General features: G+C 37.6%; 1 protein-coding gene across 3 annotated transcripts in view; it reads left to right on the forward strand.

The window, feature by feature from the left end:
• KYNU (kynureninase) overlaps positions 1-26,442 on the forward strand; it is a 150,618-nt gene that overhangs the window by 78,008 nt on the left and 46,168 nt on the right. For all 3 annotated transcript variants that reach the window (XM_070731466.1, XM_070731471.1, XM_070731458.1), the window contains 4 exons: positions 2,316-2,377; positions 4,642-4,713; positions 8,681-8,755; positions 16,353-16,499. In XM_070731466.1, coding sequence (XP_070587567.1) covers positions 2,316-2,377; positions 4,642-4,713; positions 8,681-8,755; positions 16,353-16,499 — 356 coding nt within the window. The remainder of the gene's footprint in view (positions 1-2,315; positions 2,378-4,641; positions 4,714-8,680; positions 8,756-16,352; positions 16,500-26,442) is intronic.

Here is a 26,442-nt window from a genome sequence, read left to right on the forward strand (position 1 = left end):
CATTATCCTCAGCCTTCAGGTTTTCTGCTGTTTTCTCTCTTGAGAGACACATCTTTAAAATGTGCTTAACAAGTCAGACTAAAATGAGAGTTCTTAAAAGGGTTTTCTGATTAGCAAGTATATTTTCATCTGGATTATAAGGGATAATTGCTCTTTCCCTTTTAATATGAATTCACTCATCTCTTTTCACTTATCAGATCAACTGATAGACACTGGAATGGATGTTGCTGTTCATAGTGTGTTGGAAAAATCCATTAATAGTGGTTGTGATGCCCATTTACCTGTGTTTTTAATAAAATCAGAATTATGGATTCTGGACTCAGAACCAGTTATAAATCAGTGTTATTATTTATTTATTTATTTATTTGTTTGTTTGTTTGTTTGTTTGTTTGTTTATGGATTGATTGATTGATTGATTGATTGATTGAGTTGAAAGGGACCTTACAGGTCATCAAGTCCAACCCCGTGCCTGAGCAGGAAATCCTATATCACCCCAGCCAAATGGCAGTCCAATCTCCTCTTGAAAGTGTCCAAAGTTTGGGAGTCTACAACCTCCGCTGGCAGGCCGTTCCACTGGTTGATCGCTCTCACTGTCAGGAAATTCGTTCTTATCTCCAGGTTGAATCTTTCCTTGGTCAGTTTCCAACCGTTGTTCCTCGTCCGTCCCTCTGGCGCCCTGGGAAACAGTGTGTCCCCCTCCTCTCTGTGGCAACCCCTCAAGTACCTGTATACAGCTATATATGCTGTAGTAAACTTTTGAGTACGTTTTAAGCAAAGTCTTCATTTTTATTGGCATGTGTTTTGTAGTAATCACTTCAGTAAAAGATTATTGCCTCTAGCACAATTTGGAGTCCTAAATTTATGACAGCAACTGGGGCCTGAATTTACATCATTAAGTGCTATGGCCATAATTGTGACTGCATCATTTAGTAACAACAGTTCCTGCAATTTCAGGTCCTGTTGTTGAGCAAATCCTATACTAATTTGCTTAACAACCAAAGCAGTGAGGAAGCGGGCAGAAAGTTTTAGTCCCAGGCTGGCAGGCAAGTGGCTGCTCCCAGAGGAGTACAGAGGAGGGTCAACAAGTATGTGTGAGGATTGTGTGGGGAGGATGTGTGAAAAATGTGGGAGTTGGGAAGGGTGCACAAGAGATGTGGTTCAGGGAGGATGTGAGGGAGTACACAAGAGGCATGGCAAGGAGATGTGCAAGGGGAAAAGGTTGGGGAGGTTGCATTTGAAACATGGACATGGGAGGGGGGTACACAGGGATATATAAGTGGTCAGTATGATACAAGGGCAAAAGGCTTGTGGGATTATGCATGGCTGGGGGAGATTGACCCCAGTGAGTTGCTGCTTTCCCTGCCAGGTTCCCTATAAAATTTCTGAGGAAGCTGGCAGGAAAAAAATGTAAATTTTGATCACATGATCGCAGCATGCCTCAATCGGTCAAAAGTGTGAACTGATTGCCAAGGACCCAGATTGTGATATTATGGGGGCACATGATCGAAACATTTAAATATGTTAAAGGGTTAAATAAGGTCCAGGAGGAGTGTTTTTAATAGGAAAGTGAACACAAGAACAAGGGGACACAATCTGAAGTTAGTTGGGGGAAAGATCAAAAGCAACGTCAGAAAATATTATTTCACTGAAAGAGTAGTAGATCCTTGGAACAAACTTCCAGCAGACGTGGTTGGTAAATCCACAGTAACTGAATTTAAACATGCCTGGGATAAACATATATCCATTGTAAGATAAAATACAGGAAATAGTATAAGGGCAGACTAGATGGACCATGAGGTCTTTTTCTGCCGTCAGTCTTCTATGTTTCTATGGCTGCAGATTTCTTGGATGGCCAGAACTCTGAAGACGGATCATAACCGGCATTCACTCAGCACCATTGTATCTTTGAATGGTTGTAGGTTGAGGGCTACCTATAATTATTTATATGGGAAATATATATATTTAGACCAAAGCACAGTCCTGCTGAATTTGAACAAAGTGTTCATGATGAAAGCTAATCAACAGATGGATTTTAAGGAAGGAAATGTTGCTGCCTCATTATCTACTTCATTTGCCACACTAGACTGGCAAAAAAAATAAATATTTTCCTTCTAAAGTAGTGTACTGAGCTGGTCAGGGAAACATTTTCACTTCATTGGTCCATTGTGACGCATCAAAGACATATTTACCTTTCAGTCATTAGAGAGACTTTGACAGCAAGTTAATATCATGGGGGTTTGAACATCATTGGAACAGACCTTGCATAGGACAACAGGAAAAAAAAATAAGGAAACATCTGTGTAATTGCTTTTCAGGGGCTCGTAATGAGGAGGTAGCATTAATGAATGGTTTGACAGTTAATCTACATCTCCTAATGGTAAGTCATAATAACCTACATAGTATCTATCTACATGAAACTATGCAATAGATAGTCCAGTATTTGTTTGTGCATCTGTTGAGACATCAGTACTAGCTGGATTCAAATTTGTCCCTTGGTATTTGGTTTTAGGAGTTCTGAATTGTGTACTAAAATAACAAACCGATAAGAAAAAGGGTTATGTATCACTAGGGTGAGAATTGACATGAGCGATAGTACAGTAGGAATGGAATGGAGTGACTCGTTGCTTCCCTTCAAATTACAGTAATAATGTTTTGGGATGTCTAATGACAGTGCTGTGACATGGAGCTAATCAGTGTTTCACTTTTAAATGTCATGGAAACTGTCCTAAAACAAGACACAATAGAACCTCTGGTCACAAACACTTCTGACCACAAACAAATTGAGTTCTGGCCAAAACATTCACTTTTTTTTTTTACGTGGCCAATTTCCCTTTCCGCGCTATTTTTTTGTAAGTGCCAAATTCCCAAAATTAGGATCTGGACCAAATCAGGTTGCGACCAAAGTTATGGAATGAATTATGATTGTGACCAGAGGTTCTATTGTATGCAAGCAAGAAGAAATAGAAAATAGCTAGCCAACTCTTACATATGTACATCCTCCTCCTAGGCGTATTTGGTATCACAGAACGTGAAAACAGTGTCTGAGGGTTTGGTAGATATTAACTGTCAGATATTAGAGGATGGATTTCCTGTTCATATAAGTCTATAATAGGATAAGCTTGAACTTTGCAGAAAGAGCAAGTATACCTTAAATTTGTTTAAAAATAATCTGCTCAAAAATAGGTTATATGCATTTTTGGTTTTTGAAAATTTAGCCCAAACTCACTGAATCTTATTTCTCTCTGATTTATGGTCCTCGGTATTTTTCTCCTGTTTTATTGTTTTCTGTTTGATATTTTGGCATGTCAGATTCTTATATTATTTAGAGAAAAATGGGAAACTAATTTTTCTAGAGCCATCTTTTGATTCTGGTCCAAAGTGCAATGCCCAGTCTTGGATATGATTGAAACTAAATCTGGCTGTGCACTATGGCATCAGATGAGGCCAGATGGATATCTCTGGTTAGTGCATATGTTTATTTTTTTAATGTATCCAATACAAGTGTTGGTTTCTAATAACACCAACAGATTTTTATCAGACACTTAAAAGCAGAATTTAAAAGTATGCACAGCTCTTGTTTCCATGTGCCTTTCCAAATTGACATTTTGATTGTTACCCTGACATACTTCAGAAGCTATTACAATGCAGAGTAACTTGTTTACCAAGAAACTATAGGAGTTATTTCTTTCAACTTTCCAGAAATGAAAGGAACACAAAACTTTAGGGACACAAAGGTTAGAACTACCTTTCTACACCTTCTGAGGAACACTATATCACTTGCTTTATAGACATTGAATAGAAATTGATCACAACAGAATAATATAGTGACATTTCTATCTAACACCTCATCTTTCTGATTTTTTTTTAATGTATGCTGTATTTATATATGATATCTTAGAATAGCTTGTTCTAATTCTCCAAGTAATATTCTGAAATATACTAGATTTTATTCCATTTTATATGTTCTAAGACTTCAGAGAGGGACAGCATATAAATCCAATAAATAAGTAAGTAAGTAAGTAAATAAGTAAATAAACAAACTTTTTTTAATAAACAGAAAGATTCGGCAATATATAAACGGATATTATACAGTAATACACGTAAACCCTCTTTTTTTGTTAATGCTATTTAAAGTAGATGGAATTTGGGATGCCACCAAGTGCCTATTCCTATTTTAGGACAGAATTTACAAATTTGCAATAGAGCAACAGAATTGAGAAAAAATGTTTTGCATTTGTATTTATAGCATCTTCAAGTCATTTGATTTCCTATTACAGTAAAAAAAAATCTTTATGAAGAAATATGTTAATCGTTTTCACTGCCCATAAGAAAATATGTAGAACATTTGGATATCTGATTGTGTGATATAAAGAGAATCTTCTATGTATCGCTAGTTTTGTAAGAGCCATGGTGGTGCAAGGTTTAGAATGCAGCAGTTCGATTTTCACTGGCTCAAGGTTGACTCAGCTTTCCATCCTTCCAAGGTGGGTAAAATGAGGATCCAGATTGTTGGGGGCAAACTTCTTAGAGAGACCTATAAAGCACTATGAAGCAGTATATAAGTCTATGTGCGATTGCTGTCTTTTTAATGGATTAATAATGTTTCATTTCAGATAATATAAATCTGTTTTATTTTTGCAGTTGACATTTTTTAAGCCTACGTTCTATCGCCATAAAATCCTTTTAGAAGACAAAGCATTTCCTTCTGATCATGTAAGCAATTAATATTTCAACATATTTATGCTATATGATTTTGTATGTTGCAAAAAAAAATGGTACTCTTACCTGATTGATTATTAGATACTGGGTTTTTAAAAAATAAAAAATAAACCTTAAAAATCCCAGTTAGACACAATACTTTTCAGATTGACATTTCTTTTTAACTTATTGGCCTTTTTTGTTGTTGCTGTTCAAATAAAAATTGTATGGGAGTAAAAGATTGAATTGCCACACTGATTGATTAGTCTTTTAAAGATACTGAGCAAGCTATTGACCTAAATCAACAACAGGTTGTAAATGTTTTATTAATTCTTGTTGCTGTTTTACTTTATGAAACCAAATCAATACAAAGCTCACACCATTAACAGTTTTATATCCCCAGACAGATAGAGAAATTCTTGTCGAGGGTGCTTTAGATTACTAAGTCAAACATCATTTGTGTGCTACAAAGTAGGACAATAACCAATGTATCACGGATTTAAACACATTAATCTTCATGTTCGTGAGTCACCGCTGATATCTCAAACTTAACAAAATGCTTGGAAATTAATGAGAAATTTGTTCAATTCAACATTCCCTCTAATAGATTTATCCTGCAGGATAATACAGATCAATTGGATTTTTTTAAAAAAAATGCTTAATTGCCATTCATAAGTTGCATATAATACACCTTCCATTTTTCAAGGTAATATGTTTTGGGGAAAATATTATATAAACTCAGCATTCAAACAGCGACAGGGTCATTTGACTCAAAGGGCTATAAGGAATGCAATTGCTGATGATAACATAGGATACCAACTACACACGAGTCCTAATTCTTCATCATAACTCCATCTGCAAAAGGAAATCATAATTATGCTTTGTTCTTCCTAAAGTAGGAAAGGAGTAGAAGAAAAAAGATGACCTTCTCATATGTGCATTTTCTGTGCAATGACCCATCTTTGCTAGTGGCTCTTTGAGAATGAAACAGACAGGCAAGCAGATTATATCTGAAGTAATTAAAACTACAGGCCAGTTAGCTTGACATCAGTTATAGTTAAAATGATGGAGATTCTACTCAAAAAGAGGATAAATCAGCACCTAAAAAACAATAACTTATTGGACCCAAATCAGCATGGCTTTACTGAAGGCAAATCATGTCAGACTAATCTCATTGATTTCTTTGACTATGTCACAAAGGTGTTGGATCAAGGTGGTGCCGTGGATATTGCCTATCTGGACTTCAGCAAAGCCTTTGATACGGTTCCACATAAAGAGCTGATAGATAAATTAGTGAAGATTGGACTTAATCCCTGGATAGTTCAGTGGATTTCAAGCTGGCTGAAGAATAGACATCAGAGAGTTATTGTTAATGGCGAGTATTCTGAGCAGAGACAGGTTACAAGCGGTGTGCCACAAGGGTCTGTTCTGGGTCCTATTCTTTTTAATATGTTTGTGAGTGACATAGGGGAAGGTTTGGTAGGGAAGGTTTGCCTATTTGCCGATGACTCTAAACTGTGCAATAGGGTTGATATTCCTGAGGGGTCTGTAATATGGTAAATTATTTAGCTTTACTAGATAAATGGTCAAAGCAATGGAAACTGCAGTTTAATGTTTCCAAATGTAAAATAATGCACTTGGGGAAAAGGAATCCTCAATCTGAGTATTGCATTGGCAGTTCTGTGTTAGCAAAAACTTCAGAAGAGACGGATTTAGGGGTAGTAATTTATGACAGTCTCAAAATGGGTGAGCAGTGTGGTCGGGCAGTAGGAAAAGCAAGTAGGATGCTTGGCTGCATAGCTAGAGGTATAACAAGCAGGAAGAGGGAGATTGTGATCCCCTTATATAGAGCGCTGGTGAGACCACATTTGGAATACTGTGTTCAGTTCTGGAGACCTCACCTACAAAAAGATATTGACAAAATTGAACGGGTCCAAAGACGGGCTACAAGAATGGTGGAAGGTCTTAAGCATAAAACATGTCAGGAAAGACTTAATGAACTCAATCTGTATAGTCTGGAGGACAGAAGTAAAAGGGGGGACATGATCGAAACATTTAAATATGTTAAAGAGTTAAATAAGGTTCAGGAGGGAAGTGTTTTTAATAGGAAAGTGAACACAAGAACAAGGGGACACAATCTGAAGTTAGTTGGGGGAAAGATCAAAAGCAACGTGAGAAAATATTATTTCACTGAAAGAGTAGTAGATCCTTGGAACAAACTTCCAGCAGACGTGGTTGATAAATCCACAGTAACTGAATTTAAACATGCCTGGGATAAACATATATCCATTGTAAGATAAAATACAGGAAATAGTATAAGGGCAGACTAGATGGACCATGAGGTCTTTTTTTGCCGTCAGTCTTCTATGTTTCTAATTGGTCTTCCATAGCCCAATCATAATGAGAGCAGAATGAGCAACCCAGATGATTGCACTATGCTGTCGTTGACATGCTGCTCCACATCAAAAGGATCTGCCCTTTTTAATTTTTTTCCATTTTTTAATATACATATTTTGTGTACAGTGTATTAACTGGGTCAAATCTTTTTTTAAAAAAAAACAATGCCAACAGTAGTAACAGAATAAGTATGCATAATCCTAATCTTCCAACTTCAACAGTACCATTCTCTCTTTCTAATTATCATTTTTCCATTAATTCATTTAAACAATTACCTAGTTTATCTTATCCTACATATCCATCTAGTAAGATTAGTTTATTTTTATTTGTATACAATTGTATATAATTGTACTTCCCCTATTTGTATTTTCTATTTTTTTCTTTTTATTAATAGATTTTATCATTATACATCAACTCTTTTGGAGTTCCATCATTTCTTGACTTTTTATTCTTTTTTAAATTATTTTTAAATTTTATTAAAGAATGCACAATACAAAAAAGAAATGCAAATGCATATACATAAAATAAAAAGAAAAAAGAAAAAATTAGAGAGATACCTTGCTCTCTCTTTCTTTCCTTATTATGTTTTATAAATACACAATATAATATTGTTTGCGGTTTTCCATTTCGATATTTTCATGGTCTCTTAAATTAACTCTATATTTCTTAGGAACTAAAAAGAATACCAATATATAAAACCTGTACCTTTCAATTCCAGAACTATAATAAAAGGACATCGCAAAATGAAAAAACAACAACACAAAAATAAAAATACCTAAGTCATTTGATGGCTCTTAAAGATCCAGGCTTGGACAATATTAATCTATGTATATTATGGCATGTCTGGATTAAGGAAAAAAGATTTTTATTTTTATCTTGAGATATTTGTAATGTGAGCAAAACTGGTTATTTCCATTTTTTTTCTTTTTTGTAACCACCTATACCATTTGTCCTAAACTTTATAGAAGACTGCGTCTTCTCTGTCTTTAATACGCATAGTCATCCTATTCATTTCAGCCAATTCCATTATTTTATTTATAACATGTGCATTAGTAGGTATAGAACCCTTTTTTTCCAATTTTGAGCATAACAAATTCTTGTGGCAGTGATCAAATGTATCTTTTTTAATATTCATATCAACCATTCCCAATATTAGTGTTTCTGGTTCAAATTTAATTTCTATTTCAGTAATTTCCTTTATCCATTTCCATATTTTTTTCCAAAATTGTCTAGCTTCAGAGAACTAGCAAATACCACTTCTGGTTGGCCCCAGAGTGGGGTTGGGATGGAGATTTTGCAAGGTCCTTCCCCCAGGAGTGAGATGGGAATGGAGATTTTGCAGTATCCTTCCTCTGCCATGACCACCAAGCCACGCCCACAGAACTGATAGGGAAAAAGTTTGAATTTCACCCCTGCTTTAAACCATGAATGCCAGTCATTTAATCTGTTATAAAATTATTTCATGCAGGCATTTGCATATCCTGGATCTAATGTATTAATTAATTGTTGCTGTTTATAACAAAATGATTTTTGTTTTGCTTTTACATCTGTTCATTTTTTTAGGTTATTTTTTTTCCCTCCACAGTATGCTGTTGAGTCTCAGCTCCAGTTTCATGGGCTTGATAGGGAGAAGAGTATGCTTATGATTCAACCACGAAAGGTTTGTGAAACATGGTTTGCATCATACTAGACATGGCCTTATTTTTTATTTATTATTTATTAATTGGATTTGTATGCCACCCCTCTTCAAGGACTCGAGGCAGTTCTGTTTCTCTTCTTCTCCCTCTCTCCCCCTCTCCCTCTCCCCTCCTCTTTCTCACAACATATCAAAGAAAACATACCAATACATCTGGATCCAATTAATGTAATTAAAAAACCTAAAAGTTCTAATATAGTTAAAAACATTCATTACCATTCACTTCATGAAACACACTAAAACACTTGTTGGTCAGGGGGGGAGATCTAATGACCCCTGGCCGGGCGGCATAGATAAGTCTTTAAACTTTTTCAGAAGGCAAGAAGGGTGGGGGCAGTATGAATCTCCGGGGGGAGCTGATTCCAGAGGGCCGGGACCCCCCACAGAGAAGGCTCTTCCCCTAGGTCCCACCAACCGACATTGTCTGGTTGATGGGACCCTGAGGAGGCCAACTCTGTGGGACCTGACCGGATGCTGGGATTCATGCGGCAGAAGGCGGTCTTGAAGGTAATCTGGTCCGATGCCATGTAGGGCTTTGTAGGTCATGACCATCACTTTGAATTGTGCCTGGAAACTAATCGACAGCCAATGCAGTCCGTGGACTGATGGTGAAATATGGGTATGCCTTGGAAGGCCCACAACCACTTGCACGGCTGCATATTGGATGATTTGAAGTTTCCGAACATTCTTCAAAGGTAGCCCCATGTAGAGAGCATCAGAGTAGTCGAACCTCGAGATGATAAGGGCATGAGTGGCCATGAGCAAAGACTCCCTGTCCAGATAGGGCCGCAACTGGTGTACCAGGCGGACCTGGGCAAACGCCTTCAGCATGCATGAAGCCATCAGCACTCCACTTAGCGTAAACAATGGTACCATTTATTTTGGAAGCAAAGTGGCCAAATTTCACTGACACTGTTTTTCTTCAGAATAGAATAGAATAGAATAGAATTTTTATTGGCCACGTGTGATTGGACACACAAGGAATTTGTCTTGGTGCATATGCTCTCAGCGTACATGAAATAAAATATACATTTGTCAAGAATCATGTGGTACAATACTTAATGATTATCATAGGGGTCAAATAAGCAATGAAGAAGCAATATTAATAAAAATCTTAGGATATAAGCAACAAGTTACAGTCATACAGTCAACATGGGAGGAAATGGGTGAAAGGAATGATGAGAAAAACTAGTAGAATAGAAGTGCAGATTTAGTAGAAAGTCTGACAGTGTTGAGGGAATTATTTGTTTAGTAGAGTGATGGCGTTCGGAAAAAAAACTGTTCTTGTGTCTAGTTGTCTTGGTGTGCAGTGCTCTGTAATGACGTTTTGAGGGTAGGAGTTGAAACAATTTGTGTCCAGGATGTGATGGGTCAGTAAATATTTTCCCCGCCCTCTTTTTGACTCGTGCAGTACACAGGTCCTCAATGGAAGGCAGGTTGGCAGCAATTGTTTTTTTTGCAGTTCTGATTATCCTCTGAAGTCTGTGTCGGTCCTGTTGGGTTGCAGCACCAAACCAGACAGTTATAGAGGTGCAGATGACAGACTCAATGATTCCTCTGTAGACCTGTATCAGCAGCTCCTTGGGCAGTTTGAGCTTCCTGAGCTGGCGCAGAAAGAACATTCTTTGTTGTGCTTTTTTGATGATGTTTTTGATGTTAGGTGACCATTTTAGGTCTTGAGATATGATAGAACCTAGAAATTTGAAGGTCTCTACTGTTGATAAGGTGTTGTCTAGTATTGTGAGAGGTGGAAGGGTGGAAGGGTTTCTCTTAAAGTCTACCACCATTTATTTATACGGTTTTGAGTGTGTTCAGTTCTAGATTGTTCTGGTCACACCACAAGGATAGTTGTTCAACTTCCCATCTGTATGCGGATTCATCATTGTCTCGAATGAGTCCGATCACTGTTGTATCATCTGCAAACTACAGTAGTTTAACAGATGGATCGTTTGAGATGCAGTCATTAGTGTATAGAGAGAAGAGAAGTGGTGAGAGTACACAGCCTTGGGGGGCACCTGTGCCAATTGTACATGTATCTGATGTGATTTTTCCTAGCTTCACCTGCTGCTTACATACATTCAGCAACAAGCCATTGTTGATTCTCGTGAAACTTCCACTCAAAAATGTCCCATGGTTTCAGTTTGTCAGGCCAATTGTGGCCCTTTTTGGTTTTCCTCGGGTTATGATCAGAAATTGGAATAGAAAGTCTTGGGGGATAATAGTTGCCCATCTTCATCCTTAAACCCTAGGAAAACTCATTCCTTAATGTGGAAATTAGGATTATTAGATAGGAGGTTACCAGGCTGACAGGAATGGAGGCAAGATGAAATTCTGAACAGGAACATTTTATTACTAACTTCAGCACCGCAGACAACATGAGTGAACAGAACAGCAACTCAGAGTTTGACAGCTCCTTTTATAGTTGAGCTGTCAGACTGGCAACCAATCAGGATGCCCCAATTTCATGCTAGCCGGATACCTGCATCTTAACCAATCAGGTTTTGACCTGTAGCCAGCTTGGGTATTTTGGTGATGTTGTAAGTCCGAGGAATTAACAAGGATGATTGTGATTCCCAGCTGCTTGTTAACCATTAGCTTACATAATTTTATAGCAATGGTAGATAAATTTATTGTTAACTTATTTTTGAAAGAAAAGTTAATGTTAGAGTAGCATCCCTCTAATTTTCTCTGCCTAAATTTATTTTCTTAAGAGATGGCCTCAGGGTAGTTTCAACTTGAGGCAATAACCAGAAGATAGAAACTATGTATTTTGAGTGCTCACAGTCACTCATGCCCTCATCACCTCGAGGCTCGACTACTGTAACACTCTCTACATGGGGCTACCTTTGAAAAGTGTTCGGAAACTTCAGATCGTGCAGAATGCAGCTGTGAGAGCAATCATGGGCTTTCCCAAATATGCCCATGTTACACCAACACTCCGCAGTCTGCATTGGTTGCCGATCAGTTTCCGGTCACAATTCAAAGTGTTGGTTATGACCTATAAAGCCCTTCATGGCACTGGACCACATTACCTCAGGGACCGCCTTCTGCACGAATCCCAGCGACCAATTAGGTCCCACAGAGTGGGTCTTCTCCGGGTCCCGTCAACTAAACAATGCCGCTTGGCGGGACCCAGGGGAAGAGCCTTCTCTGTGGTGGCCCCGGCTCTCTGGAACCAATTCCCCCCAGAGATTAGAATTGCCCCCACCCTCCTTGCCTTTCGTAAGCTACTTAAAACCCATCTCTGCCGCCAGGCATGGGGGAATTGAGATTCCTTTTCCCCCTAGGCCTTTACAATTTTATGCATGGTATGTTTGTATGTATGTTTGGTTTTTTATATTAAGGGTTTTTTAATTCGTTTTTAGTATTGGATTATTATTGTACACTGTTTTATGATTGCTGTTAGCCGCCCCGAGTCTTTGGAGAGGGGCGGCATATAAATCCAATCAATCAATCAATCAATCAATCAATCATCAATCAATAAATGAGACATTCATGCACTGGACACTGTTTCTCAACATTGGGTACTTTAAGATATATGGATTTCAATCCCCAGAATTCCCCAGCTAGCACGGCAGGTTGAGGAATTCTGGGAGTTAAAGTCTACACATTTTAACATGGCCAAGGTTGACAAATACTGCACTGGTGTAGGGGAGGGTTGAACATGCTGAACAAGGTTAAGGAAACAGAAGCAGGGGAAGACAATGGATAAGATTGATGTTAAGGATGAAACAGTTACTGCAATGTTTTGGAAAGAAATGTGAATTATTAGGTAGACAGATCAAGAAACTGAACATTAGTCCACACAGTTGCCAGAAAATGAAGCCTAGTTTTGGAACTGATAGTTATTTAACAAATATATAGAATAAGTCTATTTTTATATGTAAATAAGCATTAAACAATAAAATAGTGAATAAACATAATTCCCTACCTCTGTATATGCACATGCTACAGTTCTTAACTAAAACCTGTTATGACTGAAATATTGTCATTGTATTATGCAGTAATCATCATAAAGTTTCTGGTTAGGAAAGAAGTGATTTCCAAATTTATTTTTTTTTAAAAATGCATTCCAGTTGTTTGACATGAAGAAAAGTTTTTCAGTGAAGAAACTCCTCTCAAGTTCTTGATAGATGCTCAAAAGATAATTATGATAATAGAAATTACTTTCAAATTAGTAAATTTATGCCAATTTTTTGCAGTGATGTATATAGCTTAATTTGGAGTTTGCACTGCTTAATTGATCCCTTGGTGGTGATGTGTTCATCATTCCTTGCAGTAAGAAAGTGAAGAAAGGATGGAATGATTTTGGCTTTAAAACTTCAAAAGATCATGGGTTTTTTTTCTTCATTGAATGTTTTCCTTTAGTTAATAACTTCAGAGGTTTTTTCATCTTTGGACTATTTGAATCTTATTGTTTTGAATTACAAATAACATTGAATAAAGAATTTAATAGCTTTCTGTGGGATATGGGCTGTTTCTGGAAATATCAAGAGGAGTGTATGACTTAGCTTCAGTCTTGGGAGGAATGCCATTAATAATCTTCCAATCTTGTTGTTTGCTGGCAAAATATTTTAAACCCTAAGCTTGCCAAATAAGACCTTTGTGTGACTGAAAAAACCTATAAGATTATATTCATTCATTCCATTTACTCCTTGGTTCTTTTATTAACTATTTCACCATTTCTTCCTTTCAGTCCCCTAACAATAGTTGTTTTTCTGCAAAATTCTATTCACCAGTAATCACAATGCAATAATCAGTATCTTCATATACTGATAAAATTGTATTTGGTATTTCTACTGCCTTTTTAAAGTGCGGTAAATAGTTTGCACTGATTCTTGGAAGTCCTTAACAAAAAGTTTAAAGGTTAAGTTTTGAACTGACATAACTTTAGTATTAGGTCAATGTCTGAGCATTACATTTTAACTCAGAGAACTGGAAATAAATTAAGAAAGGTTTCAGAGGTGGAAAGAATAATCTTTATGAAGGATGTCAAAGCACCTGGTGGACAGAAAACTCAGGAGGGGTAGGAGATCATATTTCAATCTTTGAAAGAATTTCACACAGAAGAAAGTAAAAATCTGTTCCTTAAAACTCTAAAGGGCAGGGCATTGAGGAATGGAATGGATTTCAGGTATGGGAAGGAAGACTCCAAATGAATGTTACAAAAATCAAGGGGGGTGAACCTGATTCCCCCCCCCCCCAAGCCAACTTGAAAACTAATTAAACAAGCAGAGAGAAATCCAGCAATTCCTGCAAAGTCACTTATTAGAGAAAAAAGAGCAGCCTATAAAATGATTCCAGCAAATGCAGTATATCAGAAGCAAACCTTAATATAAGGTTGAAAGTTAGGAATATGTATAACATACAGGTGAAACTCGTAAAATTAGAATATCGTGCAAATGTTCATTTATTTCAATAAAAAAACTTAAAAGGTGAAACTTAATATATGAGAGATACTCATAACATTCAAGGCAAGAAAGCTCAGTTGTGATTTGTCATAATTGATGATTATGGGTACACTCATGAAAACCCGAAACCCACCATCTCAGAAAATTAGAATATTACATGCAACCAATAAAACATAGAACAATATTGGACCTCGGAAAAGTATAAGCATGCATATGTACTCAGTACTTCGTTTGGGCCCCTTTTGAAGCAATTACTGCCTCAATGCAGCGTGGCATAGACAGTATCAGCCTGTGGCACTGCTGAAGTATTATGGAAGACCAGGAAGCTTCAATAGTGGCCTTCAGCTCTTCTGCATCATTTGGTCTCATGTCTCTCATCTTTTCCCTGGCAATGCCCTATAGATTCCCTATGGGGTTCAGGTCAGGCAAGTTTGCTGGCCAATCAAGGACCATAATTCCACAATCATTGAACCAGATTTTGGTGCTTGGCTGCATAGCTAGAGGTATAACAAGCAGGAAGAGGGAGATTATGATCCCGCTATATAGAATGCTGGTGAGACCACATTTGGAATACTGTGTTCAGTTCTGGTGACCTCACCTACAAAAAGATATTGACAAAATTGAACGGGTCCAAAGACGGGCTACAAGAATGGTGGAAGGTCTTAAGCATAAAACGTATCAGGAAACACTTAATGAACTCAATCTGTATAGTCTGGAGGACAGAAGGAAAAGGGGGGACATGATCAAAACATTTAAATATATTAAAGGGTTAGATAAGGTCCAGGAGGGAAGTGTTTTTAAAAGGAAAGTGAACACAAGAACAAGGGGACACAATCTGAAGTTAGTTGGGGGAAAGATCAAAAGCAACATGAGAAAATATTATTTTACTGAAAGAGTAGTAGATCCTTGGAACAAACTTCCAGCAGACGTGGTCGATAAATCCACAGTAACTGAATTTAAACATGCCTGGGATAAACATATCCATCCTAAGATAAAATACAGAAAATAGTATAAGGGCAGACTAGATGGACCAGGAGGTCAGACTTCTATGTTTCTATGTTTCTATGGTGCTTTTGGCATTGTGGGCAGGTACCAAGTCCTGCTGGAAAATTTAAGTCACCATCCCCATAAAGCTCGTATGCAGCTGGAATTATAGAGTGCTCCAAAATCTCCTGGTAGATAGCTGTGTTGACCCCAGATTTAATGAACAACAGTGGACCAACACCAGCAGATGACATGGCTCTCCAAATCAACTCAGTCTGTGGAAATTTTTGCATCTCATTTGGAAACCAATGACCCAGAGTATGGAGGAAGAATGGAGACACACACACTGCAAGATGCTTGGGGTCTATTATAAAGTTTCCACAGTCTGTGTTGATTTGGGGAGTCATGTCATTTAGAATAGAATAGAATAGAATTTTTATTGTGCTTCATTCAGTCCAGGGTCAACGCAGCCATCTATCGGGAGACCATGGAGCACTCTATGCATTATTGAAATAAATGAACGTTTGCATGATATTTGAATTTTTTGAGTTTCCCCTATATATTTCTTTGTTTTATGCTATAGAGGGTATACAGTGAGCCAGTCGATCCTCGATGGGGGCAGGGAACGTAGTCTCTGTCTCTGCATGTTTATCTTTGTCTATCTGTCTGTTTCTCTTCTTCTCCCTCTCCCTCTCCCCTTCTCTTTCTCTTCAGTGAGTTCCTATTAATGTCTTAAAGGTATATTTGTCTTCTGCAACTATTCATCCATTGCAGAAATTCCTTGCAGTTATCATTAATAATTCTCACTGATACAACTTCTCCAAGAACACTTTTAGGATCTATAGATTAGAAACTTTTTTTTTTAAATCCAACCAATTAATTCCACCTTGAAGTATTCAGGTAACTAAAGTATATAAGGAAGCAAAGTGAACTGTAATTTAAAAAAAAAAACACTCAAAAGCTTAAAGTAATGATTACTTACCTATCTAAAAGCTTCTCCAGGGTTCCTAGTTTTATATCTCACTGCAATTTTAAAAATTTGTCTTTGATGGCTTCCTGCAGTCAGCAAGTCATATCATTAAAATAATATAATAATATATTATGAAATAAAAATGACAATTCCATTTCTTCCAGGGCTGATAAAATACGTTCTAACTTTATTTCAGGGTGAAGAAACCTTAAGAACTGAAGATATCCTTGATATAATTGAGAAAGAAGGAGACTCGATTGCTGTAATTCTTTTCAGTGGGGTGCAATACTACACTGGACAGCTGTTTGACATACCAAGGATAACAAAAGCTGGTCAAGCCAAGGTATAGTTAATAACACCTTCCTTAGATCAGTCTTCCCAAAATCTGACACTGTGTAGATGAATCAGAGGTGCCAGTCCTATAATTTGACTTGGCCAGGCCTGGCAACTGAAGTTACTAATACTTCTAGATTTGAATTTTCCCTAAACTTCTTTTCATGGAGTAGAAATTGAAGAAAAATGTCAGTCAATACAGTGATAATAGAAACCAAATCATGTATTGCTAATGTTGATTGGTCACTCCTACTCAAATTTTGACATATATTGAAATTGATAAATAATGCTGATATTTCAGGAAAACATTTTAAAATGTCAGTTCTCAGGCATTACAATCCAAGGCATAGCTCTGAACATAACTTTTTTTAAAAAAAATACTGACATTAAGCTTTAGAGTTAAAAAATTACCATGATTATATTATACAACAGAACCTCAGAGTTATACAGTTCTAACCTATATTTTAAACTACTTACCCATCTGTGGATTAGATGTGCTGATTGGCTTATTTAATGCCTAGACTATTACATGATATTGGCATGTCTGTTTACATTTGTGATGAAGTTAAAATATAATTTATTCTACCTAGAAGAGAGAGTATAACGTAAACAATAAAAATAATAAAGCTACAATGTTTTCAGCTGAATAATGGAATATTTACAAATAATAAGAGAATCAGTATTCTTATACTGTAGAATGCAAGAGCAGGAGGTATGGTAGAATTGAAAAGTATCTGGTCTCTTTAATTCTGTTTATTTCTTATTTGTGATCTTTCAGCTACTACATATAGAAGTGTTTAGTTACAAGCAGGTAAATTGAGAATATATGTCACTGTGCAAGCACATTTAATTTTTTTATATACTCCATTATTTTTATGTATAGTCTAAATCTTCAATTGAAAAATTCTGGATAAATCTTTTTCCTCTCCTCTGAAAAGAGTAAGTTAAAATAGAATAGAACAACAACAACAGAGTTGGAAGCGATCTTGGAGGTCTTCTAGTCCAATCCCCTGCTTTGGTTATCCAACATCTTAAAAACTTCTAGTGTTGGAGCATTCACAATTTCTGGAGGCAAGCTGTTCCACTGATTAACTGTTCTAACTGTCAGGAAATTTCTCCTTAGTTCTAAGTTACTTCTCTCCTTGTTTAGTTTTCATCCATTGCTTCTTGTTCTACCTTCAGGTGCTTTGGAGAATAGGTTGACTCCCTCTTCTTTGTGGCACTCATTATAAATCCTGAGATACAACACTCAGTGACACTCATAGGATGCTATATACACAATCAACATAAATCATAATAGGATACTAATAAAAGCAATCAACATAAATCATAGAAATAACAAAGTTATTATCATAAGAAGCTAAGGAAGTAGATAACAGAAAAGATGAGTATAATAGTAATATAGTCTATTAGGTGGTTTGGCATCCCAGGCCATTAGACAGTGTTGTGGCACTTAGTTGTTTAGCAGAGTGATAGCATGTGGGGGTGGAGGGAATTGCTCTTCTGGCGAGTTGTTTTGGCAAGCTCAAACTTTGCAATAGGAACAGAAAAGAAGGAAGGTGAAAAATGAAAATGTCATGGAGCCTTAGGTAATGGCACAGCATACTGTAATAAGGTAGTCCTCGCTGAATGGCTAATCACTTAACCGTTTAAACTTTAAAAACTACTTATGACTTGTCCACTGAAGTTACAGTTGACACACACACACACACATACAGAGAGAGAGAGAGAGAGAGAGGCACACAAACAGACACACCATGGTTGTATGATTGCATTTCATGTGCTTAGCAAAACAGCTTTTATTTACAACTGTAATTAGTAACCTTTTTGTGTGTGTGCTAATTCCCAGGGAAAAAAAGGGGGGGGGGGAATGACCATTGGATATGCTGGATTCATTTAATGATCGTATAATTTGCTTAACAATCATGGTGACTTATTTTACAACCATCACAAAAACAGTCATAAAATTGAGTCAGGTCCTGTGGTGATTGCAAAATTCTGGGCTCAATTGTGATAGTAGACGGCCTGTCTGTTTTTTAAATTCTATTGTGTAATTAATTTCTAAAACTTACGTATTTAATAGTGTCTAACCTTTGCACTCCACAGAAGTTATTTTCATTACTCTAACATAAAATTTTGGGCTATATTTTGAAAAATTCACCACATTGCTCTTCAGTACTGAATGAGATCTAACTAGTGGTTTGTACTGATCCTTTCAAGAAATACATTCAATAATCACATGTTCCAAATATATATTTCTGTGTGTTTTCCTTCTGTGATTTGATATCATTGGCTAGACTTAGGGATGTGCGAAACCCATTCTACAAGATTACACTCAATACTATTTATTATGTGATGGTATACAAAGATATAATATTTACATACATGATACTAGTAAAAAAGAAACATTAGGACAGGGGACGGAAGGCCCCTTACTGACCTCTTAGGAATTGGGAGAGGTCAACAGTGGATAGTCTAAGGATAACGTTTTTGGGGTTAGGTGATGATACTACAAATTATAGTAGTGAGTTCCATGCATCAACTACTGTACAGTGGAACCCCGACATAAGAGCTGCTCTACTTAAGAGCAACTCGAGATAAGAGCTGGGAGGGGAGAGATATTTTTGTTCTACTTACAAGCCCAAATTCGAGATACAAGCGCCAAGGAGCTGTCTCCTGAAGCCAAACGCTAACTTCCGCGTTCGGCTTCAGGAGACAGCTGCGAAGCGGCGCGCGTGTTTTAAAAGGTTGCAGCCGGCCTGGGGGGCTCGGGGGGGTGCTTGCAGCTTTCTTTCTTGCTCTTTTTCTTTCTCTCTTTTACCTTCCCTTCCTCTATTTCTTCTTTTCTTTCTCCTTCCCACCTTCTTCCCTCCCTCCCTCCCTTCACTCATTCCTCTCTTACTCTCCCCTTTCATAAGTTTCCTTGCTTCCTTCCTCTGTTCCTGTCCCTTCCCCCTTTCTTTCTTGCTTTCTTTCTTGCTCTTTTTCTTTCTCTCTTTTACCTTCCCTTCCTCTATTTCTTCTTTTCTTTCTCCTTCCCACCTTCTTCCCTCCCTCCCTCCCTCCCTTCACTCATTCCTCTCTTACTCTCCCCTTTCATAAGTTTCCTTGCTTCCTTCCTCTGTTCCTGTCCCTTCCCCCTTTCTTTCTTTCTTTCTTTCTTGCTTTCTTGCTTTCTTTCTTGCTCTTTTTCTTTCTCTCTTTTACCTTCCCTTCCTCTATTTCTTCTTTTCTTTCTCCTTCCCACCTTCTTCCCTCCCTCCCTCCCTTCACTCATTCCTCTCTTACTCTCCCCTTTCATAAGTTTCCTTGCTTCCTTCCTCTGTTCCTGTCCCTTCCCTCTTTCCTTCCTTCCTTGCCACCCTCCGTCCATTCATTCACCCATTCCTCTCTTGATCGCTTAAAGCCGGTCCCTGGTGCAAAAAGGGTTGGGGACCTCTGTCCTACAGGATTGGGTGGCAGAGAAGTTGAACATATGTAAATTTAAAAGTTTAAGAAAGTTTACAAGTTAAGTGAAAGAAACTTCATTATTCATTTATATGTACATGTACATTTCTTCATTAAAAACATGTCTTTCTGCATAATTTAGACTAACTTTGTGAGTTTTTTGAGGGCTGGAACCAATTAAAATTATTTACATTAATTCCTATGGGGAAAAGTCGTTCGAGATAAGAGCTGCTCGACTTAAGAGCCCAGGTCCGGAACGAATTAAACTCGTATCTCGAGGTACCACTGTACTTGGTTATTAAAGTCCTATTTCCTGCAGACGAGTTCAGGGCGGTTTACTTTAAGTTTGTATCTGTTGTGTGCTCATGTGTTGTTGTGGTTGAAGCTGAAGTAGTCGTTGGCAGGAAGGACGTAGCAGATGTTTTTATGGGCTATGCTTAGGTCATGTTTAAGGCGACATAGTTCTAAGCTTTCTAAACCTAGGATTGTAAGTCTAGTTGCATATGGCATTCTGTTGCGAGTGGAGGAGTGGAGGACTGTTCTGGTTAAATATCTCTGGACATTTTCTAGAGTGTTTATGTCTGAAATGCAATGTGGGTTTCAGACAGATGAGCTGTATTCAAGGATTGGTTTGGTGAAAGTTTGGTATGCTCTAGTTAGTAGTGTGAGATTACCAGAGCAGAAGCTACGTAGGATTAGGTTAACACTCTTGAAACCTTTTTGGCATCACTTCCTGGAGAGATTAGGAATAAACTTAGAAACTTGGCCTATGCAAAGATCATCAAAACTACAATTTTATAGTTCCTAAGAGAATGTATATTGGTTTTTGGCCCTTGATGCAAAAGGCATATCAAGGATCACAGAAGGGAATCCAATAACAAATAACTTCTGCCACTCCACTTAAACATCAACTCCCATTTTTATAAAATAATAGGCTATTTAATCCCCTGATTTCCACAGTTTAAATTTAATTTCTTCCAAATAAGTCCTTTTTAAATTAATTTGTATGATTTGTATTCCTCCTACACAAATTCCTTTCTATAAATTCTTTGGTTTTAAGATTTCTGTGTAATTATTGGAAACACATATTCCGTTTAGACTCATCTTTCAGGGTGGTTGACCTTTGTAAATTTCAGCAGAGCACACAGATGCTAGCAGTAAATGTTAATTTTTGGGGACCACATCATAACAAATCCTGTGGTGTTCATTGCAGCATTTCACATGAAAACAGATCTGGTGCTTTTTAAAAATAGTCATGCTGTATATACTACAGCAGCGGGTACAGGTAGTCCTCAACTTACATCAGTTTATTTAGTGACCATTCCAAGTTATAATGGCAGTGAAAAATGTGACTTAAAACCGTTTTTCACAAATGCAGAATGTGAATGTCGCATGATCAAAATTCAGATGCTTGGGAACTGACTTATATTTATGATGGTTGCAGTGTCCCAGAGACATATGATCACCTTTTATTACCTTCTGACAAGCAAAATCAATGTGGAAGTCAGATTCACTAAACTACCATTTTACTAACTTAGGAAGTACAATGATTTTCTTTTCTGTGAAATTCTTTGGTTTTAAGCTTTCGGTAAAATTATTGGAAACACACATTCCGCAATTTTATGATGGTTGGAAAAATAATAATAATAATAATAATAATAATAATAATAATAATAATAATAATAATTATTATTATTATTATTATTATTATTATTATTATTATTATTATTATTAATTAGATTTGTATGCCGCCCCTCTCCGTAGACTCGGGGAGGCTCACAACCAATGTGCTCAGAACCAATTTGCAGGAAAAATGCCAAGAGAGAGAACAAGAGCTGATCAGATGTTTTCTGGGGTCAAGACATGGAAGAATATGAACAACGTAGTTTCCTGCAAATTGCTTCCTTCCTTGCCATCCCTTAAATAGGCTAGGGATGTGGCCAATTAGCCCCACGCCTTACTCCTGAAGAGATCTCCTCCTAAGAACCATTCCTGCCTTCTTCCTTGGCACTGATGGGAACTTTTGGAGGTTCTGAGGCCTTGGCTGAATCTCCACCTCTAGCACTGAGTCATCTCCAGCCTCCTCACTGTCTGAGTTGGGTCTAGCTGAATGGGCCACTGGCACATCACCATATTAGCCTCTGCACTGTCAGAATCAGCTACCAGCTGCATAGGCTGCTGGCGGGCCATAACAAAAGGTCATTAAATGGAGTAAAGTTCACTTAACAACTGTTTCACTTAGCAACATAAATTTTGGGTTCAGTTGTGGTTATAAGTTGAAACCACCTGCATACATATTGATTCAAAACCTCTTCCTCATAATTAAAACTATTGAGTATGGATTTATTTAAATGTTTTAGAAATGGTATTTTACCTATCCCCCTAAGCAGTAATGGGCAGCCAAAAATTTTACTGCCACACTGTGGGTTTGGCTTATTTTGTGGGTGTGGCTAGGTGGTCATGTGACTTGGTAGGAATGGCTTGCTGGCCATGTGACCAGGTGGGAGTGGCTTGAATGATCATCATCATCATTCAAGTGAATTGTTAAGTCCTCGACTTACAATCTCACCAGTGTCGCTCGCTGGGGTGACAATTTGCTTCCTGTTTCCCGTGCTCTCCTTCCTGGGTCGCCCCCTGCCTCAGGCTGGGTAGCTAGGCGAACAGGTGCCAATCAACTGTTGAGAAAAGAGGTGGGAGGAAAAGGGCCCCCTGCAACTCCTGCCAGTGCTGGTTTCCCTGCCGCTTTCCGAGGAGGAGGAGAATGGGAGGGGGAATTTAAAAATATTGGAAAGCCTAGGGAGAGTTACAAGGTTATTATTGCTGCACGATGCCTTTTCATCTCAGCTGTGGGCACAGTGAAGGCTTCGCAAGGGGAAAAAGACCGCAGCCCAGACCGCTTTGGCATGGCTCAGCTCAGCTTTCCTTTTTTTCCCTGTTGCTGCTTCTGCGCGCTCCTCGTTTTTTCCTCTTTTTTCCTTCCTGGCCTAAGGAGGTGGCCGCGTGAGGCTGGTGGGGAGACGGGCAGGAGAGAGGGAAGCTCGGCCAAGCCCAAGAAAGAAGGAAGAGGAAAAAAGCAAGGAGCGCAGACGCAGCAGCAGCAGGGGGGAAAAAAGAGCCCTGCTGAGACCAGTAATCCTGGAAGTGACTGCTGCCGGTCAGCTGGAGCTGGGCATGCAGCTTAATTTCTGTCAATGGAACTGCGTTCCACACTGTCCTGCCTGCTGCCCACCCCTGCCTGTAAGCAATAGGAACGGCAATAGCACTTAGACTTAAATACCACTTCACAGTGTTTTACAGCCCTCTCTAAGCAGTTTACAGAGTCAGCATATTGCCTCCAACAGTCTTGGTCTTCATTTTACCCACCTTGGAAGGATGGAAGGTTGAGCCAATCTTGAGCCTGGTGAGGTCTGAACTGCCAAACTACAGCCAGCAGTCAGTAAGAAAAGAGCAATGGTTTGTTTCCTCAGCAAGTGATCCAGTAGTTGTATTTTCTTCAGCTTGGCTACATTTTGCTGCAATTTTTCTTCACCCAGACTGCTGTGTGAATTTCTGGTGATGCTGACACCATTCATATTCAGCTCAGCAGTTGAACAAGAAGCAGATTACTGACTATATCACCTCCATGAGGTAACTCATTTTCAGTGACCCAGCCTTGGGGAATTTACTAAAAAGACAGGCTCTGTGGACACATTTCTGGGATTTGTTTTAACCTCAGGGATCAGATAGAACAATAGTCAATTAAGTTTTCTTATCATGAGGTCAGCAGAATTTCAGAAGGTATTATAAAATTCTTGTTTTATCTCTGTGCATGCACTATAAAAATGAGGAGAAAGGAAAGGCCGCATTCTGAATACAATGACAAATCTATTGTTGCATTGATTAGGAAAATTTGCATATAGGTGGTTAGTCCCTTTCATTTAAAAGACACTTTAAAATTACATCAAATTTATTTAGAAAGCACATCTTCCATAATCATTAAGGCTTTGATTTTTCTAAAGGCACTGTACAGATGGATTAGTAACATATTCCCTCCTGTCTATGGCATTTCAAGAGATTTTTGATAGGTTCTTTGGCTGTGTTGTGTGGTAGAGTCATTTATAGTAGACCAACGGGACAGAGTGGTATGCCTGGTTTCTGTATTTTTGTTTCTCCATAAAAATGTGGGAGGATGAGTCCTCAGCTTTTCACATAGCATAGCTCTTCTTCCATAATTTTCTCTCTCTTGACTATATCATTGAGGTTTACCCACAAGATATTGGCAGGTTTAAATCTCTGGGAGATGAAAGAAAGCTATCTTTGCTGAAATCATGGTGGAGGTCTTTCAAAAAGAAATTGCATTTGCCTCCTTCGTTTTCTAATTCCTTTCAGAAATTGCTTGTTAACTGATCTTTAGCTTTTAAAATCATTGGATCAATATGCCTTGGACGAGTTTCCTTCAATCTTTGGTAAAAGAGATTTTAACTACAAGTTTAATGAATTAAAATTATTTTGGAATAAATAGTAAAAAGTTGATTAAATCTTTGATTCTGGTAAGTTGTAAATGAACTAAGGTCCAGGTGGATTTGAAATAAGATTTTAATTATAGACTCCATCCCATGAGAAAATGCTTTTGTTTTGAATTCTCTTTTTTTAAAAAAATGTAGGATGAGACTTTGAAGGTTGGAAATGAGAGAGAACCAGAAAGAACTAGAGACTGTAATTAAAGGAGAAGAACACTTAATTTTGACTTATTGAAACAGAATAAAGCAAAGTATTTTAATATTCAACATATCGAAGGATATTTTTGAACAACAGACACAGAAGTTAATTTTAAGAATCTCTGCCTCTATATGTAGGCTGTATCTAAAGAAGAGGAGCAAGTTGTATCTTGTAAGGAGTCAGAGTTGAAAGTGGATTTCCATAAGAATAATATGGAAAAAAAGATGCTGTATTACTATGTATGCAAAGAAATCTGGCTGATTAAAATGAAGAGGGGGCGGGGGAAGGATTTGCATATAATTAACCAAAAAGGGTGACCTGAGTAACTTTCCTAGACTGGCTTTACAAAAAGACTTGTTACAGCTTTGAAGAATTTTGTGAGAAGAGACAAAGAAAAAAGAAAAGAAAAGCAATCAAATTCTAGGACATTATTTGAACTGAAGATTTAGCTCATTCAAAGTAAAAAGGAGGACAATAAAGCAAATCTAAAACAATACAACCAACCAAGCCAGATAGCCCAATCAAAAATATTATCCCCAACAATCTTGATCAAGACACTTTGGGTAAAGCTGCATCAAAAAGCCAGAAAATCCCACTCCAACTTCTCAGTGCACTGATATCATTACTTAATTAGAAAATAAAATGCTTGTAAGAAAAGCAAGCAGAACGAACATAAAAAAATTCTCTCACTATACAGTGTTCCCTCGATTTTCGCGCGGGATGCGTTCCGAGACTGCCCGCGAAAGTTGAATTTCCGCGAAGTAGAGATGCGGAAGTAAATACACTATTTTTGGCTATGAACCGTATCACAAACCTTCCCTTAACACTTAAAACCCCTAAATTGCAATTTCCCATTCCCTTAGCAACCACTTAGATTATTACTCACTGTGTTTATTTATTAAAGTTTATTAAAAAAAATATTTATTAAAAGCAGACTAAAGTTTGGCGATGACATATGACATCATCGGGTGGGGAAAACCGTGGTATAGGGAAAAAGCCCGCGAAGTATTTTAATGAATATTTTTGAAAAACCATGGTATAGACTTTTCGCGAAGTTTGAACCCGCGAAAATCGAGGGAACACTGTAATTCTGAGCTTTGGATACAGTATCCTCCAATAGTTTAGAAACATTTAACAATTTCACACTTTGCAACACAATATTAGCTAGTATGTGGCTGAGAGCTACATCTTAGCCTTCTGGTTTTCTGCAGATTGCTTCTTTGGCCCCTGAGCCATGGCAGTCCCATGGCTTTCTGAATGATTTTCCCCAAGTTCTTTGGAAATGTATAATTGTGGAATCATTGACATCGGAATGATTTCATCCTTACTAAATTGCATAATTAGATCTTAGTATTATCTTGTTTTATGTTTTGAGAGCTGTTCAGTGCTTAGAGTCTTAGTTATTATATAATAAATCAAGCCAATAAATAAATAACAAATGATATCATAGGAAGAGCTAAGGCTGAAGTGTTGGAATAACCCCAACCCCCCCACAAAAAATGTTTAGGTGATTAAATACTGAAAAAGACTGTAGTAGGCATCTGAAAGACATATCACCTCTCTAGAATAGAATAGAATAGAATAGAATAGAATTTTATTGGCCAAGTGTGATTGGACACACACAGAATTTGTCTTGGTGCATATGCTCTCAGCGTACATAAAATAAAATATACATTTGTCAAGAATCATGTGGTACAACACTTAATGATTGTCATAGGGGTCAAATAAGCAATGAAGAAGCAATATTAATAAAAATCTTAGGATATAAGCAACAAGTTACAGTCATACAGTCAACATGGGAGGAAATG

This window comes from Erythrolamprus reginae, chromosome 1, assembly GCF_031021105.1.
Source record: "Erythrolamprus reginae isolate rEryReg1 chromosome 1, rEryReg1.hap1, whole genome shotgun sequence".
NCBI classification, from domain to species: Eukaryota; Metazoa; Chordata; class Lepidosauria; order Squamata; family Dipsadidae; genus Erythrolamprus; species Erythrolamprus reginae.